We start from the raw sequence: 19140 nt of genomic DNA on the forward strand, positions 1-19140 counted from the left end.
TCCGCAAATTGTGAAATTGTACTTCCAATTTCCGAGTCCAAATCATTCATGTAAATTGTAAACAACAGTGGTCCCAACACCTTTTACCAGTCTGAGTAGCTACCCTTAACCCCTAAACTCTGTTTCCTGCTCTGTAGCCAACTTGCTATCTATTTTGCTACTTGTCCCCTGATTCCTCATTCTCTGACCTTAGTCATGAGTCTACTATGTGGTACCTTATCGAAGGCCTTTTGAAAATCCCCAAAATATATTACATGTACTACATTACCCTTATTTAATCTTTCTGTTACTTCAAATAATTCAATAAGGTTGGTCAAGCATGACCTTTCCTCTTAAAATCTCTGAAATCAGGGCAACTGAAGAAAACGTCGGCTTTTCTGTGGTAATATCGCTGTTAAGTACCCCATTAAATGTTAAACACTTGGATTAGGTGTAATTAGGGTTTTAACTGTGTATTGACTGCTAAACAAATGTTATGGCCCAAAAAACTAATTTTAATTTTGTGGAATGTCAAATTTATCCATTTAAATAAAAATTACAATTGTTAAACTTAAAAAAATATATATATATTTATTTTTTAAAGTTTGGTCATCTTTATTTCAGGTTTACCTTTTCCCCATGTGAGAGTCCCAATCTTTGTTTTGCTCTCTCCGGCATTTTTTAAATGTTAGATTAAAAGGAGCTTATTCACTTCCTGGTTCCCAGTCTGTGAGAATTCTGCATTGTGATTGGTTGCTTGGACAGCTTGTTGACATCACAGTTGGGGATTAATTTAGACTGATTTCAATTGAACATCAGAAAAGCCAAATTTCTCGCTACAGAGATTGAGAGATCTTTGTGCGAATCTTGCTTTGAGGCCAGCAACAAACGCCTTTGCTTCGCCACTGACTGCACTTTACGGGCCATTATCTTTCTTAACACTGACATTAAGCTAACTGGTCTATAGTTCCCTTGATTTATTCTGGCTTTCTTTTTAAATATATGGAATAGCTGTCTCAGTACTGTCATTATTCCTTTTTCTAATGAATTTATATGTAATTGTGACTCTGCTATCTCTTCCCAAAACACTCTTAATATATGCAGATGCATTCTATCTGGACCAGGGGTTTTATCCTCTCTAGGTTTGATAAGTTTATCAATTATCTATCTTAAATGTCTTTGTATCTTTTTTTGATCACTTGGTAAACTAGTCAATATTTTTGTCATTACCTGTAAGTTTATCTTGTGCATCCCTTAGTGACCCTATCCCTAATCTGATTATTCTTTGTGTCTGTAGACTACATTACTATTAATTTAATTTCGTAGTTCTTCTTTGTATTCCTAACTTTTTAAATACTTTTTCCTAACCTCTTCATAATGTTGGAAACCGCCTTTTCAGGCTATCTCTGGTTACTTAATAATCAGGTTCGAGTGCAAACCAATATGATGGATATATTGTGTTTATTTAGTTTAGGGCAGAATATAACACATGACTTATACAGCAAAAGCATACGACCGTGACTAGCAGTTCTCCGGCTTATATCATCTCTTCCTTTCGTCTAGAACCCCAAGAGTGGTTGACTTCAATGAGCAGGGTCCACTCTCGAAAGAGCGTTCAACCAGCTCACCCTTGTGTGGTTCTTCCTTCCCGATCTGTCTGAATGAGCCCTAATCATGTTTCTTTTATCTTTTTAGGGGCGGGCCTGGGATCGAATTATTGACTGAGCTATTCGACCTATGGAGTCTCCTTTTAAAAACTTACTACCCAATAGTACTTTTAGTTCTTTGTCTCCACTTGTCGATGAAAACCCACCCTGAAAGAGGGATCTTTACCACCATTACGCATCTTTCTGGTTCATAGTTTTGAAGGCCAATCCATCCATCTGGACACCTCTTATCTGTCAAGCCCGGTTCCCTCATAGCTATCGTCTCTTATCGCATCCGGCCTTGTCCTCCTTGTCTCAGGGCAACCTTAGGCCATTAAATCAGGGGCCCCAGGCTAGAACTATCTTATTTCAGCCAGTCGTCATGGATACCTGAGCTCCCATTCCTTCTATTCTGTCTTTTATACCAATTAACTTTTAATATCTGTTAAACAAACTCCAAATTCTACCTCAGCATTATAATTGGTTATTAGGAATAATGGAAGAAACATTAGGTTGGGCCTTCATTGGCCAAATTAAAGTCTGAGTCAAAATGTTATGTATTCTCTAATCTAACTCATTAAAAACACTGTCTCGGGAAAGTGAAACTTAAGCATTCTCGGGTAAAACATAGCTTATACATTAACCCTTTACTTGTCTTGAGCAGAATCAATAAACACAGTATAATTTTCAGGCAACCCTAATTTCTAACAATAATCCCTTTTGTCATCCTCTCTTTTATTGTCCATGTACTTAGTGTATGGCTTTATCTTTAGTTTCAATGTTGCCCTTATCTCCTTATTCATCCATGGTATTTCACTATTGGCTAGATTGTTATTGTTTTTAGTGGAATATATTTCTCCAGATCTCTATTGAATCACTGCATTAAATATTTCCCATTATTGTTCTAGCTCGGTCAGGTTTTTATTTCCCAGTTTACCTTTCCTTGTATTCTCATCCCCTCAAAATGAGCTTTTTTCCAATCTATTACTTAGGTCTTTCTCAATCATTATTTTAAACCATATTATGTTATCATTTTGCCTAGATGTTTCCCTACGGTTACATCTCTTATCTGCTCTGGTTCATTTCCTATTTATACTTTCTGCCAGGACACTGGCCCCTTCAGATATCTGGTGGAGCCCAGCCCAGCAGTACAGCTCCTTCCTGTCCTATGAAATGGAATCCCTGCTTCCCACACCAGTCTTTCAGCCACACATTCACCTTCTTGATCTGTTTATCCCTATGCCAATTAACACGTGGCTCGCATAGTAATCCTGTGATTACCACCTGTGAGGACCTGTTTTTGAATTTAGTTCCTGACTTCTGATATTCCCTTAGCAGGACCGCCTCCCTTTTCCCTATGTCATTGGTCTTATGGACCATGACAATTGGATCCTCCTCCTCCTCCCCCTCCCCTTTCCAACTTTCTCTCAGATATCCCTTATCCTTGCATCATTGTTCCAGAAGGGCAATGGCAGAAATCTGTTTGCCTTCTTGTCAGGATTTGGGGAGGGGTAGGTGGAGTGTGTTATGTGGTGCAAGAGATCTGATGAGAAAAGGGGGAAAATATGCAAAAAAGCTTACCCGAAAAAAAACACATTTTTATAGTATATAGAGATTGTAGCTTTTAATAATTTCATACCAGCAGTTGTTTTATTCTGAGGTTATAGGATAACTCTCTCCCACCAGTCCCCCACCCTCTACTGGTTATGCATCAGAAGTGACGAGAGTGAGTGAATGACCTGCTTCCAGGCCTCTTGTCAATGGCATTTTTCAGCTGGCCACGAGGAGGCATGTGACACGAGATCAGGCATGGCCAGTCCTCTGATTGTTGCCCTTGTATGCCTTCCTCTTGCCACCTACTAACAATATTGATTTACGGCAATAATATTGCGGCATGGAAGATTAAACCTACATTTTCTTATGCCGTTGTTCTTTGTGTTTGTGCATTAAAATGTGGCACTGCCAATAGGTCTTTCTGCCAGTGTTACAACCATTTTGCCTGAGTTTATTGTGTTATACATAACATCTCGTTTGCAGTATTCTTTACTAACCATGCAGGACAGGTGCTTCCGTGTTTTATGAAACATCTGCAAAAAAGAAAACAATGAGGAGCTAAGTGCATTAATGTCAAATACAGGTTTGAGAGATTAAATTTAAGAATCAAATGAATGGGAGTAATAAGACATAATAACATAACAAAAATGTATGTCTTCCTTCCTTAGCTTTGTTTCAGAGACCAGGGTTTCAAGATGTTGCATTAATTCATTATTTAAGACAAGCAAAAAAAAATTATGCAATGCAGTCTGTGCTACGTCCTCTTACTCGGAGCTGCACAGTGCACTGTCTGGAAAATGGAGTCAGACTGTAGATAGGAAAAGGAGAAATCTTGGACTTTGCCTGGCCCACCAATATTTAAAATTCCAACTCTGGCAGGATAGCAGGAAAGCAAAGCTGCTTGTTCTTAGTTTAGAAAATCAAGTGGCTTATTAGTAAGACTGTAATAATCATCAACCATGCCAGTGAAGTCACGTAGCTCTAGTAATGACGCAGAGATGTAAAATTGTTCAGTGGCCATGTAATTCTTTTCTCCTAATATAATTAATATATAATGACCTGATTGTATTAAAAAAGACTTTCAATTGAAAATGTCTATTTGTAGTTCAATTTTTCCATGTTCTCTCTCGCAAAACCAATTACAGAGCATTTAAATTTAATCATTGGATCTGAAGGTCAATAAGATAGTTAAAGGGACTGATTGATTGAAATGTGGAAGAATGGAGCTGTGTTTAAATACCTGTATCTACATTTCTCTGCATTGATGTTTTTTTCTCTGGCAGAGTGGCATTTTCTTCCCCTGAATACAAAAAACTAATACTAATGCCCATTTTCTTTTTACTGTTTCATTCAAGATTGCCAATTTTTCTTTAAATTATTTTACAGCTTGCCAATCCCGTTGTGCTTTCCGTAGTGGTGATGGGAGCAATGATTCAGAAGCTATACTTTGTGACATTCTTCTTGCTGTTCACATAATTATTGAATCTCTCTCATTTTCAAGACCCCATTAAAATAGATCAGTTTCAAAGATGAGTCAGTCAACATTTTTTAAATAGGTCTAATGGTAACTGAATCTGAAATAAATATTTGAGAAAAACAGCAGCAAAAATGCTGAAGGAATAATGGGTGGATGATCTGAGAAAATGTAAGCTATATTTGCACGATATAAGTAAGCAATTTTCTTGATAAATGATTATTTAGATATTTAATTATTGTTTGAATGCGAACAGGTTAGTGGAAGTATGATGAGCATCTACAGTGGTGACTTTGGAAACATTGATGTCAGAGGGAGAATTCAATTTTCATTGGATTATGTTGACAAGTTGAACGAGTTCCATATTTTTGTGGTACGCTGCTCAGACCTAGCTGCTGCTGAAGAGAAGAAAAATCGATCTGATCCGTTAGTAAATCTTTTAAAATTATTATTCAACCTGCACTATCCATTTTTGTAGCTATATATGTATCCTGTTTCAAACATAATGTTAGGCTTCTGTGATGGTCCATGGAGTTTATCCAGTATGTACCTGAGTCATACTGACAAAGATCTCGGGTTTGATCTAAGATATGTGCTGAGCTAATTAATCTTGAGGGTCCTCATTCAGGGAGAAAAATGATTTTCAAGAACTTCAAGAAATCAGAATGTGTAGGATCACCAGGGTTGATTTAGCCGAATCCTTGCTGCTAGTCAAAGCCTTAGAGTACAACTGGGTGACCTTTGGAGTATGATTATGTGGTGTTCACTGGTTTTCTTGCAGTCTTTCATGATTGGTGGGAACTTCAGGACATCACCTGCCTTATTGACAGTGATAACCAAACTGTTGCTTAAAATCATGCATGCATACTTATTTGATTGGGCACTCATTCTTCTGCAATGAGGAGGACACTTGTATTTGTCCTGGTGGCATTGGACTCTCAATGTTAATTTGGAACTGAATTAAAGTAATCAGATAAATGTTATAGATGCAGAAATCACTGCGCAACAAAGATGCACAATCTGTGGGCAAAATCCTTCTCAAATTACTTTTAACAAATGTCTTAGGATGAGATTATACACTAGCATTGATGTTGATCATTCGAGGAATCTTTATCCCACTGACTCATTTTACCAAGTGGACATAGATTGCTTGGTACTTTTATGCTGATTGCCAAGTACCTTTTGTTGGGATAGTGGATGCACACTCAATCTTCCTTCTTTGAATAGCGGTTTGCTCTTGTTTCATGAACTATTATGATCCAGAATGCATTGTCTGAAAGGGTGGTGGAAGCACATTTAATAACTTTTAAAAGGGAATTGGATATACAATTGAAAAGGAAAAAAATTGCAGTGCTCTGGGGAGAGAGCATGGGATTAGGACTAATTGGATCATTCTTTCAAAGAGCCAGTACAGGCACAATGGGATGAACAGCCTCCTTCTGTATAATTCTATGATTCTACTGAGAGGGATCAGGCATAAGATTTCTGAGGCATTGACAATCATTATATCTGAGTCAATGGACACTGGGAAGGTAGGCACCAGTAGACTGGAATACTGTGGATTGCGGCATTCTAAACTAAAAACACGCAGCAGGTCAGGCAACATTTGTGGAGAGAGAAACGGTATTACATTTCAGATTGATGATCTTTCAACACTTCAGGCAACTGCATACTGTTTAAAATAATGGAATCTATTATCAGCAGAAAGCTACAGGATTATCTAAACTATTACCTAGAAAATAGCAGTCGACATAAATTCAGAAGGGGGAGATCCTGCCTAACCTTGACTTTTTTGAGGTCGTGACATCGCAAGTTGGACTGTGGAAACCCCTACAATGCGATGTAGCTCAACTTCCAAAATGCCTTGACAAAGTTACAGACAAAAGGCTACGAGTTAAAATCAAAGCGATAGGGATTCAGGATAAATCCAGAGAATGGATGTGAGTGATTTAAGAATAAAGAAAACAAGTACTTGTTTCTGATTTTGGGATGGGGAGGACTGAGTGGGGTGTCCCAGAACTTGGTGTTGGGACAAATACTATTTCTAACTCTCACATAAAGGGCTTGGATTCATAAGCTTAATGCAAAGTGGTCAAATTTGCAGATGATGATACCAAACTAGGAGGGTTAATGGATTCTGAGGAGGTAGAAATTACAGAATGAGTCGAGTAAAATATGTAAGTGGGCAGAACAATGGCAGATGAAATTGAATGCAAACAAGTGTAAAATAGTATGCACAAGAAGAAAAGTAAGCGACACACACTCCATGAATGATTTTGGATGAAACCAGCGAGACCTAGTAACCTTGGTAAATTCGAGAGTCAACATTTCCAACCAAAGCAGAACTGCAATTAACAGTTAATAGAATGTTGAGCCACATAGTCAAAACAGTAGAGTACAAGTCCTGACCAGATTGTGCAATGCTCTCACACTGCATCCTTAAGCAGCTCATCACTGCTGCTCCGTGTTGGGCAGCTGATTAGCTGGTTGCTTTTTTGAGGGTTGACCTTGTCTGATGATGTCATTCACTTTATAATGCTGAAGGATGAGTCTAAAAAAATAAAAATAAGATGTGAGTACTACACCCAGTTCTGGTCACTGGAATATAAGGATGACGTTTAAACACGAGGCAGTACAGAGCAGAACCACCGCACTGATCTCCTCTAGTGTAAAAGGGCTGAACTATGAGAAAAGGCTGGAGAGTCTTGTGCTTTTCATCCTGGAAAGGTTGCTTCTAAGGTAATTTTATAGAGATATATAAAATAGAGGAATGGAAAAGATAAACCTGGAATATTACTTTAAATTCAGTTAAGAGTGTAGGGAAAGGGGGATACAAATTCAAGCTAGTAAAAGATAAATTCAGACTGGTGTTAGGAAATGTTTCTTCACATTAAATAATTAACAAATTATTTATAGAATCGATACAATCTATCGAATCGACTTCCAAGAATGGAGACAAAATTCCTAGAATCTTAAACCATTGGATGCTGAAATTGTGGCGGGGGCGGGGAAGAAAGAGACTCTGGGATCTCTTTAGTTGGATGGGTTATGAAGGGCAAAATGGCTTTCCTCAACCATAATTATCTTGTGATCGGAATGGGTCAGATTAAAATGCACACTCCAGCAGTTGAAAGATCACAGCAATCTATCTGTTCACGTTTATCTCATTATATGTCTTGGGTTGTTTTAGATATGTGAAAAGTTACCTGCTTCCAGATAAAATTAAAATGGGTAAGAGGAAAACATCAGTGAAAAAGAAAACCTTGAATCCAGTCTACAATGAAATACTAAGGGTAAGAGAGGTCATCATTTTTTTCCATGCTTTACTGTGTTTAGCTGTGAATAACTTCTTGTCAGAGTATTTTTAATTCATTTCATTTTGAAATATAAATCAATAAATAATGAACCCAAATGAAATTTTCAAATTCAGATGTATTTTTAGCCCGCTTACTGGTGAATGACCCGCTAGTAATGACTTGTCAGAAAGCCTCAAAGATTATATCAATTTATTTTACATGTGCAGCGTCGAGAATCCGGAATGTTCCGGAGTCCAGACTCCAGGACGAGCGGTGGCAGGGTCGTCCGAAATCTGTAAAATGTTCCGGAATCTGGACCCGACAACCCTGCCATCTTGGGGCCCCGCCGCTGCCCGACCTTGGGCCTCACCGCCGCTGCCCTTACCTCGGGGCCTCCTCGCTAGCTCGTCCGGACACCTCCTCGGGAGGGTCCCGCCTGACGATTACGCCTCCTCGGGGGGACCTACCCGACGCTAACACGTCCTCGTGGGGTCCCCGCCCGATGCTAACACGTCCTCTGGGGGGGGGTGGTGGCCCCGCCCGACGCCAACACCTCGGGTGGGGATGGGGGGGGGCCCCCTGCCCGACGCTAACATCTCGACGGGGCCAGCCTGCCCGAACACCACCTCGGCGGGGGTCTCTGCCCGATGACAACCTCCTCAGCGGGGCCCACTCGAGTACCTCGGCGGGGCCGGCCCGCCCGACGACATCCTCCTCAACAGGGCCGGATGGCCCCAACAGCTCCTCAGCGGGAATTCCCCCCCTCCTTTCTGACGTTCCTAAATCCAGAAATACCCGAACCTGGGCTCGAGTGTTTCCGGATTCGTGACGTCAGAAAGCGAATCGAAAGTCCGGAAAAGCCCAGAATCCAGAACGGCCTCGGTCCCGAGGGTTCCAGATTTTAGGCGCTGCACCTGTACTACTTCAATGTTCCAAGTAAGTTTCACAGTATGACAGTAGAGATATGACAACTAAATATGCACTGCACCTCAGCAAAGATGTAACGGCCTTGGTGAGAGTACAGTGCTGATTCACCAGAATGATACTAAGCGTTAAATAGTTAAATTATGAGGACATCTTGCATAAACTTGGTCTATATTCCCATGAGTTTAGACAGTTGAGGGGGGATTGAATCGAGGTGTTTAAAATAATAAAGGGATGCGATAGGGTGATGCAGAGAAATAATTTTCTTTGTCGGGGGAATCCAGAACAAGTGAGCATAATCTTCAAATTAAAGCTAGATCAGTTAGGGGTGAAATCAGGGACATAAAAAATAGGAGTAGGACATTTGACCCTTCGAGCTTGCTCTGCCATTCAATAAGATCATGGCTGATCTTCTACCTCAACTCTACCTTCCTCCACATATCTCTTGATCCCCTTAATGGCCAAAAGTCTATCTATGTCTGTCTTGAATATACCCAACGACTGAGAATCCAGAGGCCTCGGGGGTAGAGAATTCTAAAGATTCACCATCTTTTGAATGAAGAAATTTCTCCTCATCTCAATCCTAAATGGCCAACCCGTTATCCTGAGACTGTGACCTCTAGTTCTAGACTCCCCAGCCAGGGGAAACATCCTTCCAGCATCTACCCTTTCAAGCCCTATCCTTAATAATAGATTCTAGCCTTTTCCCCACTACTGATGTTGGGTCTATAGTTTCATGTTTTCTCTCTCTCTCCTTTCCTGAATAACGGTGTAACATTTGCTACCTTCCAATCCATGAGGACCATTCTAGAATCTAAGGAATTCCAGAAGATGAAAGCCAATGCAGACTATCTCTGTAGCCACCTCTTTTTAAAACGCTAGGATGTAGGCCATTGGTCCAGAGGATTTGTCAGCTTTTAGTCCCATTAATTTCTCCAATACTATTTCTTTACTAATACTAATTTTCAATAGACCCTTGGTTCCCCAATATTTCCTGAATATTTGTTATGTCATCTACTGTGAAGACTCATACATACTATTTGTTTAATGTCGCTGCCATTTCCTTATTCCCCATTATAATTTCTCCTGTCTCTGCCTGTAAGGGATGCATGTTTAGGAAGCATTTTTTCTCACAAAGGATAGTGGAAATATTCACTCAAAAGGCTGTGGATGTTGAGCTAATTGAAATTTTCAAGATTGAGATCAATGGATTTTTGCAATGTAAATTTATCAGGGTATGTGGAACAAAGGTGGATAAATGGAGTTGAGGTATAGATCAGTCTTGATCTAATAAAATGATGGAACAGAATTCAGGGGTTGAATGGTCTACTCCTGTTCCTATAGTGAGTTCTATGCTATTGCAGATGAGCTGTGCAGATTTGCTGAGAGGAGAGAGAAAGATCTTTCCTATTTGCTGCTTGTGGTGAAACTGTAAAGTTGAGCATAAGGAACACACCTAAGATTTTTAGCAGTGGAAATCTTGATGAATGGCCCTGGGTCATTTTCATTTACTTTCTCTCCCGAGTGCTGAGTAGCGGATGCTTGGAACCTACTTACAAAACTACTCTCTTGGTCAAAGCATAATTGGCTGAATTTTCCTCTACAATCTCGCCTGACATTGGATGCGATATTAATTAAGCAGCAACGCCTACTATTGCCTCCATGACTTGACCTTAATTTTGCTTCTCTTCCACCTCCACCAGGGCTGTTGCTAGCCACCACTTTCCTTCCCACTGCACACAAATACTAGTGGTACAGTATCCCAGCAGATTTCCTGTATCTACCTCTATTCCTTCTACTCTCTGGGTGTGCCAGGAGAAGCCGAGTAGCAGTCCCTGAGGTAGTGGCGATACGTCCCTGACATGCTAGGATGGAAGCAGAGAGTCTTGTAGTGATCTCCTTTTCCTTCAATTTGGCCTCTTTAGTTAATAGTGTAGATTTCAGTCTTTGGGGCTCAGCCACCCTCTAAGTGCAGTAGCGGAGGTCTTCTGGCACTGCAGCCCTATTCCTGCTGCAGCACTTTCTGATTTCCCTCCGTTGCAGTGGTAGGTTCCCTCTTGCTGGCAGAATCTTGCCTTAACCCCACCCTGTATGCCTACGTAATCCTAACCCAGGAAAACGGGGCAGGTATATAATGGGGATGGAGGGACAAGCAAGCCACTTTGCTACTATCTCTTCAGAAAGAGGGAAATCTAAAAAGATGAGACATTATAAAATACCTTTTTAGGATGCAAAAAATAATTGGCCATGACTAGAAAAGTACTTTGGTCCATTACTTGCTGTTATTATTAAATAGGTTGCATATTTTTTTCTAAAAGTTTTTAAAAAATATTTCTGTTGCTTTTTAATTCCTGAACATCTTCCACAATGTGGTTGATTTATTTTGGCTTCAGAATTGTAAATATGAACTAAATAGCAGTAAATATGCAAAAGTTTGAAGAATTTTTTGATGTTTAGCTTAATGAAACATGATTAAATTCCTGACTTAATGTCTAAGAATTATCTCTTCATGGAATTGTACACTGTGGTGACCATGGGCTAGAATTTCCTATGGCTTACCGCCCGGTTTCTTTGGCCATTGTGGAAATCAGGTTAGCAGAAAATTCCTTACCTGAGGTACGCCGGTGCTTTCGAAGTCCCGCTGGGGAGCGGACCGCCGGCGTGCACCATCCACAGATCGCCCTGGCGTGATTTTTGGCTGAGCGGTGACCCGAAGGTAAGTATATTTTTAAAAAACGCCGTCGAGGATCAGTGGTGCTGGGCGGCAGGTAAGTAGGTCTGCAAGAAAAAGGTAAGTGATTGGTTTTTTTACTAATTATTTTCAAAATCTGTTGGGGTGATTTAATTTAAAAGTGCCTTGGGAATGTGTTTTGGATTTTTTAGTTAGGTTTTTTTTTTTAATTATTTTTATTATTTTGGTGTTAGGCCTAACCTGCAGCCTCGGGGTAAATTTTTATAGATTTAAAAAAAAAAAATTCACCCATTTTCTTTAGGCACCGCTCAATCTACCCTAAATTGCACTTTTTTGCCGAGAGTGGGGGTACAAGGCCCATGGTTTTTCGCTGGGCGGATTTAAAAAAAAATTTTGGAAGTTTTCGCCGGTGATAATCTTCCCAGCCTTAGCAGTTTTTTGGGCATCAGTCGGGCGCTGGTGGGCTTTGGAGAAATTCTAGTCCCATATGTTTAACTTTTTGTTCCTATTCTGGTTAAGTGTTTTCTCTCATGTTACAGTATAAAATTGAAAAAGCCTCCTTGATGGCTCAGACCCTGAACCTTTCTGTCTGGCACAATGACACATTTGGACGCAACAATTTTCTAGGTGAAGTAGAAATAGAATTGGAAAAGTGGGATTGGAGCAACAAGAAAATGGACTGGCACAACCTGAAACCAAGGGTAATTTACAATAATCTTATATAAATTATTATATAGTACAAACTAAAAAAGGAAAAAAAAGCTGCAATTGTTGGAAATCTGAAATATTAGTCCAGAATTCTGTAACTACTTTGCATATCAGTCTCTGTAAAGAAAAAAATAATTTTTAAAAAGTTAACTTTTCAGGTATATACTCCATCAGTAATAAAAACTAAGATAAGCGAGTATTTTAGTAAGACTGAAAAAAGAGAGAGAAAAATTGGATAGTGAAGAAACATCATACTCCACTCACGGATAGGGAGTTAATGGCTTGTGTGACCCGCAATGGTAAATTATTAAATGATACAAAGGATCATCTCATCTCCAGTGAGGCAATGGAATTGTATTAAAAGAACAAAGGAATAACTTTGGTAAAAGCATGGTAGAGGCCCATACAAATAAAAAGGTGAAATAATTGGGGAAATTAAAGAAATAAAAACTGCAAATACAGAAAACATAGAACTTGCATTTACGATTTTTACGACTTCAGGACACTCCAAAGCATTCCAGTTATTTAACTACTTTTGAAGTGCAGTCACTATTGTAAGGTAGCAAAAATGCAGCAGTCAATTTGTGCACAGCAAGGTCTCACAATGACCAGATAATCTGTTTTTTGCAATTATGGTTAAAGAATAAATGCTGACCTTTTCACCGGGAGAACTCCCCTGCTTCTCTTCAGATGGTGCCATGGGATCTTTTACATACACCTGAGAAAGAAGACAGGAGCATATTTAAAGATCTCATCTAAAAGACAGCAGTTCCAACAGTGCAGCACTCCCTCAGTACTGCACTGAAGTGCCATCCTAGTTTATGTGCTTATGTCTCGAGTGGGGCTTGAACCCACAACCTTCTGACTGAGGTTACCACTGATCCATGGCTGACATCTAAAATCTGAAATGAAAAGAGAATATTCTAGATACAAATGGAGGATTCTAGATAAAAATGGTGGATATAAATTAAGCCTGAAATTACTAAGCAGAATGTTCAGACCAGAATGTTTCAGTTCCCAGCGAAAGAGATAAGATACTGTTCCTGAAGTTTGTTCTGAAACTGCTTGGAGCAGTTTTGGAGGCCAAAGATGTAGAGGCCACGATGTGAATGGGAGGAGGAGTTAAGGTGCTGACCACAGGGAGCCCAGTGTCATTCTTGTGGATAGAATTACAGTGTTCATAAAATCGCTCACCGAACATGCCTTTCAATGTAGAGGAGACCACACCTGAGCAGAAAATACAGTACATTATATTGGTCAAAATATAAACAAACTGCCATTTCAAATTGAAGGAGTATTTGAGGCGTGGACAATGGTGTGCGACGAGGCGACTGCACAGGTGTTATATTATGTACTCAGTATGAAAAAAGGCATTCAGACTGATGTGTGCTTGACCTATTTTTACGGGAGTTGTCCGCATGTCTCCAGCCTTCCATTGTTCTTTCCTCCCCCCAATTCCCTGAGAGGCAAATAAACAGAGACCTATAGCCAGTTCATGAACCTCTGTCAAAGTCTTCTCTTCAGTCTCTCAAAGGTGATCAATCAGGCCACACAGACTCCATCCCATTGGTTATTACCTAATACCTTACTTTCCTTCAGCTGTGATCTTAGTTTTCCAGAGTGCATCTTAACACCTTCTTGAATGACTGCAAGGAGTTTGTCCTTATTATCACATCTGGAATGCCATTCGACAAATCGAACAACACCTATGAGAAATAAAATTTCAAATCATCCAACTTCACTCCCTGCTACAACTTAAATTGTTGACCCCATCAGCTCAACAAATCTCTCCTTTAATGTTAGAGATCTGAATTAGATCCCCTGTAAGTCTGTGCCTCTCCAGAGAATCTAAACCCAATGCACAAGGCTTATCTCCATAGCTCAATGTACTCAGGTTGTCAGTCATCCACATTATCCTTCTCTGTACCTTCTCCAAAGCCAAAATGTTGTTATTGAGGTAGGGGATCAAAAGGGTACACAATACTCCAGGTGAGGTCTTGCCAATGCCTTGTGTTAGCGTTAGTGTTTTCTCAGAAGAATCACTCAACACTCAGAGTCGGTTCCAATGCTGATGCGGCCTTTATTACGCTTAGCGGGGAGGAAATCACAAGACTGAGTCCAGGCTTCTCTCCACAGAACAAAGGGTTACATTCACTTTTATATGTTTCACAACAGTTACAAACAGTTTACTACAGTTACACAGCCCATCACGGCTGGACACAAGCCAATCACAACGATTATAGATTACATATAGGTTCTTTTAACCCAATAGAATTCCCCTTATGTCTCAGGAACCATGTGTTCGTCTCTTGTCAGCTTGGGCTGATTGATAACTTTACTACAGGAGATAGGTTCTCTCACTAGTTCTTTCTTCTTGGAGAAATAATTGGTTTATAACCTTATTTACAGGAGATGGGTTCTCTTATCTCTTTCTTCCTGGGGAATTAATTGGTTTATGGCCTTGAATACGGGAGATGGGTTCTCTCCTCATTATTCTTATCCTGCATCCAAGGCATTCCTATAGTGGGCCTCACAGGTTTATTGCTCGGTCATTGAACATTCAACAGTTCACAGCTTGACTACCTGATTTCCCATCATGCCTGGGCAGCCATTTTATGTGTGGCCACTTTAAACTTATATGCGTTTAGATATATCTAGCAGGTGCCTAATGCCTAGTATTCTGGTATATTCTAAAGGTGCCTACCTCCTACAACACCTTGTATATACCTGCTATCATGGACCTAGCTTTATATTGAACAGTCTGGTCAATACAACCCAGGACTCTGTTCACTTTGGCTGCAGAAATTTGACAGACTGTTTCCTAAAGATTCAAATGCGATGCCCACTCCGAAGACTTTCTACCCTGTCACTTTGAACTTTCACGCATCCATCTGCTGTAGTCGCATGAAAGAGCAGCTAGAAATAGATGGAACAGAGATCTGAAAATCGTGGAGGAGGGTGGTAGGGAGAGGAGGAGGAGAAGATGTGCTTAGTGATAAGACCATATTGTAGATGGTGGTCTTCCATGGCAAAGGCAAGGACAATTAGAACCCTGATATTTTTGTGAGAGAAAAGGCCCAAGAAATGAACAGACATGGTCAACCACTGTTTAGATAGATTGAAGTCCAGGGAGTGAAGAGTCAAAGGGGACCACATGAAAGTGTGTAATGGGTGGAAATTGGAACCATAGTTAATGAAATTCTCAAGATCCAAGTGTGAGTAGGAAGCGGCACCAATGCTGTTCTCAATGTAACAGATAAAGAAGTCCAGGAGGGGTTGTAAGTTGCATTAGAATAGAGTTCCACACCTTCTATGAAAAGAAGATATAAGTGAGACCAATGCAGGTTCCCATAATGACACCAACTAACTTAACAAAACTGGAGGATGCTGTTGCTCACCTAGAATTTGCTTTATTATTCATTCCCAGGATATGGCCATTACTGGTAGAGTCAGCATTTATTGCCCATCCCTAGTAGCCCTTGAGAATGTGATGATGGGCCAGCTTCTTGAACTGCTGCTGTCCACTTGGCGAAGGAACTCCCACAATGTTGTTAGGTAGGGAGTTCCAGGAATTTGACCCAGAGATGATGAAAAACCAGCGATATGTGTCCAAATTGGATGTCAGACAAGCAGGCTGACAACATAAAGGCAGTTAAGGGGTCGAGAGAGGTAGTGGAAAGGTAGAGCTGGGTGTCATCAGCGTATATATGGAGCCTGATGCAATGTCTTTGCTGAGTTACTGAGTCATGTTGCCAAGTGGCAGCATGTAGATGAAGAGGAGGAGGGGGCCAAGAATAGATCCTTGGGGGACTCCTGAGATAATGGTGCAGGGGTGGGGGGAAAAGCCATTGCTAGAGATGCTCTGGGTATGATTGGATAGATAAGAGTGGAACTAAGCGAGGGCTTTCCCACTCAAATGGATAACAGAGAAGGGGTGATGGTTAGGAAGATGACTTCCAGCACTTGGGAGTATGAAGTACAGTAAGACAATACATAAACTATTAAACACAGACTGAGGACCAGAAGATATGATTCATAGAGCTTATGTACTTTTAGGATTCGAGTTGTGTTGTTGGGATTAGCTAACCAGCTATTTCAAAGTAAGTTTCTCAGATTTAAGAAAATGAATCCTGTATCTTTGGTATTTTTTCCCAAATAAGAGTTTGCAAGGTGATATTTGGCACAGAGTCTTTGCTATTGAATAAATGCATTGCTGTGTATTTGTATGCATGGTTAGTTTTAATGATTTCATGTTTGCACATTTTGAACATAGCTTTTGATATGTCAGGGCAAAAATATTGTCCAACAAAGTGTAGACCAAATGATCTTTCTTGCTCATAATCTTTGCAGACACTTTCAGCTATCAGAATGGATGAAAATGCTAGCTTAAAAGTGGCTTTCCAGTACATTCCTCAGGCACCCGGAGGTATTTTATCTTTCATATCTAGTAATTTATGGTTATTTGGTGCTGTATCAACATGCTAATTGATGTTTCTCTACACAGGAAAAAAAACAGGAGAAGTTCAGATTTGGGTGAAGGAAGCCAGTAATTTACCACAGATTAGGGCAAATCGTTTGGATCCATTTGTTAAATGGTAATAGGATTACTTTACTATTATACGTACCATATTATACTTCACCATGTCTTCTCCAAAGTAAGCTTGTTTATTAGATCTGTTTCCTCTTTACATTCTAGGTGGGATTGTAAATGGTTTTGGGCACTGTCAACCTTAGTTTCAAAACCACCTCTTTTCTCACTAACTATCATCACATCACCAACCTCCCTTTTCTCTCAAGTTCTTGAACATCACCTCCCAGGTCCTTGCCCATTTCTACCGCAACTCTTAGTTTGAATCTCTCTAACCTGGTTACTACCCTTCAATAGCACCGAAATAACCCCAACCAAAGTCATGTAACTATGATTGTGGTGCATTATCCTATTTATCCCCCCCCCCCCCCATCCTCCTTACAGCCCTTGACACTGTCATCTACACCATCATCTTCCACCACTGCTCATCCATTGTCCATCTCTGCAGAAATTGCTTGACTCCATACTTCACTATCCAATTGCAGATAGAGCATTACTACTAATCCCACCCCCACAGTGTCACGTCCAGAGTCCCCCAAAGATTAATCCTTAGCCTCTTCCTCTCTCTCATCTACATCCTGATTCATAGAAACATCTTTCACAAACATGAAGCCATCATGAAGCACACTGATGGCATTCAGATCTGCTTCTTCACTCTGTCATTCATGCCTTGGTGACCTCCAAATTGATTACTCCAATGCTCTCCTGGCCAGTCTCCCCTCCTCCACCTTCCATAAACTTCAGCTCATCCATAACTACTTTGTCCCTATCCTTTTCTGTACCAAGACCACTCACTTATCTGACTATCGTCTCCCAGTTTTCCAAAAACTCACCTTTAAAATTCTCATCTTTGTGTTTTAGTCCCACCATGCCTTGCCGCTCCCTATCTCTGTAACCTCCTCCAGTGCTACAAACATCCTGCCCCGCATTCTCCATTCCTGAATCCGGCTTCTTGTGCATTCTGTTTCTCTTTGCCCCACCATTGGTGGCTATGCTTTGAGCCACCTAGGCCTCACACTCTGGAATTCCTTCTTTAAACCACTCCACCTATCCACTACTCTCCTCACTTAAGACCCTCCTTTAAGTATGTCTCTTGGACCAATGTTTTAATCACCCCTTCTAATATCACCCTTTTCAGTTTGGTGTAGAATTTTGTCTACGCTTCTGTGAAGCCTCTAAGAATATTTTTCTATGTTTAGAAACACTATATAAATGCAAGCTGTTGTAATATTTGTAGTTGCATTTGCAATTGCAATAGTAGTACAGGTTGGGTGTCCAAAATCCAGAGTTCCGGAATCTGTAATGTTCTGAAGTCCGACACCAGTACGATCCATGAGGGAGGAGGGGGGTCGTCCAGAATCCGGAAAATGTTCTGGAATCCGGCTACCCTGCCAAACCACTTACCACCACGAGCCGGCCCCAGGGAAAATCCAAGAATCGAAATCTCACAGAACACTCACAGGAATGAAAAAACAAGAACTCCAGCGTACCTCTTCTTCCAGGTTTTCACACCCATAGGCACCGCTGCTCCTGGGTCTGCAACGCAGGTTCCCCCCACCCGCCTGGGTGTCTTCCCTCGGCCAGAACACAAGCGCGCCAAACCTGCAAAGCACGGCGACCGCGGCACTCCAGCCTTGCACGCCCCGGCGCAAGACCCCGGCGAAACTCTGCAAACGGCACTTCCCAAACGGCCATCCAAAAACCGGGCACGCACACTGCAGTTCCCCAAATCAGCCTGCCCCTGCCTGCCCCCAAATTAAACCGCGCAAATCGGGAGCTGCGATTGGATCGCAAAGCCCCACGACCTCGACCGGAGCCGACCTCACCCGACCCAAGCTGACCTAACAAGCTTTAGGAACCAGTAAGCGCAGAACCCAAATCCGGCAAGTAAAGACGTCATTTGTTAGCAAGCAGTCACCATGCCCAGTTGAAAGTCAATGTCACGTAGAAATGCACTGAAAGTTAACAGGAAATCAGCCTCCTGCACTCAGAGGTCGAAAAAGATGTTCCGAAATCCGGAACGGCCTTGGTCCCGAGGTTTTTGGATTTCAGACGCTCCACCTGTACAAGTTTAAAAAAAAATCTTTGGTAGGCTGTTCACAAACTTTATTTATCAACGTTTCCCATTCAACTTTGCTGTGTCAACTATGTGAGGTAATTGCAAGCTCTGGCTTCCAAGATGGCTGTGTGGAGCAAATTTCTGAAGTTTTTTCTCAACTCTGTTGCAAACTTATTTTTCTTGAGGTAAGTAATTTTTTATGTGCCACTCTTTTTATATA

At 40.8% G+C, this 19140-nt stretch overlaps 1 protein-coding gene across 9 annotated transcripts in view; it reads left to right on the plus strand.

Moving 5' to 3' along the window:
* The window catches only part of LOC139275073 (synaptotagmin-like protein 2), a 144370-nt gene that overhangs the window by 109557 nt on the left and 15673 nt on the right, over positions 1 to 19140 (plus strand). For 8 of the 9 annotated variants that reach the window (XM_070892035.1, XM_070892038.1, XM_070892037.1 and 5 more), the window contains 5 exons: positions 4910 to 5079; positions 7844 to 7946; positions 12105 to 12266; positions 16624 to 16699; positions 16778 to 16868. In XM_070892035.1, coding sequence (XP_070748136.1) covers positions 4910 to 5079; positions 7844 to 7946; positions 12105 to 12266; positions 16624 to 16699; positions 16778 to 16868 — 602 coding nt within the window. Of the gene's footprint in view, positions 1 to 4565; positions 4730 to 4909; positions 5080 to 7843; positions 7947 to 12104; positions 12267 to 16623; positions 16700 to 16777; positions 16869 to 19140 lie in introns of those variants that run through there. The other variant, XM_070892040.1, reaches the window with a different exon arrangement.

This window comes from Pristiophorus japonicus, chromosome 10 (assembly GCF_044704955.1).
Source record: "Pristiophorus japonicus isolate sPriJap1 chromosome 10, sPriJap1.hap1, whole genome shotgun sequence".
Lineage (NCBI taxonomy): Eukaryota > Metazoa > Chordata > Chondrichthyes > Pristiophoridae > Pristiophorus > Pristiophorus japonicus.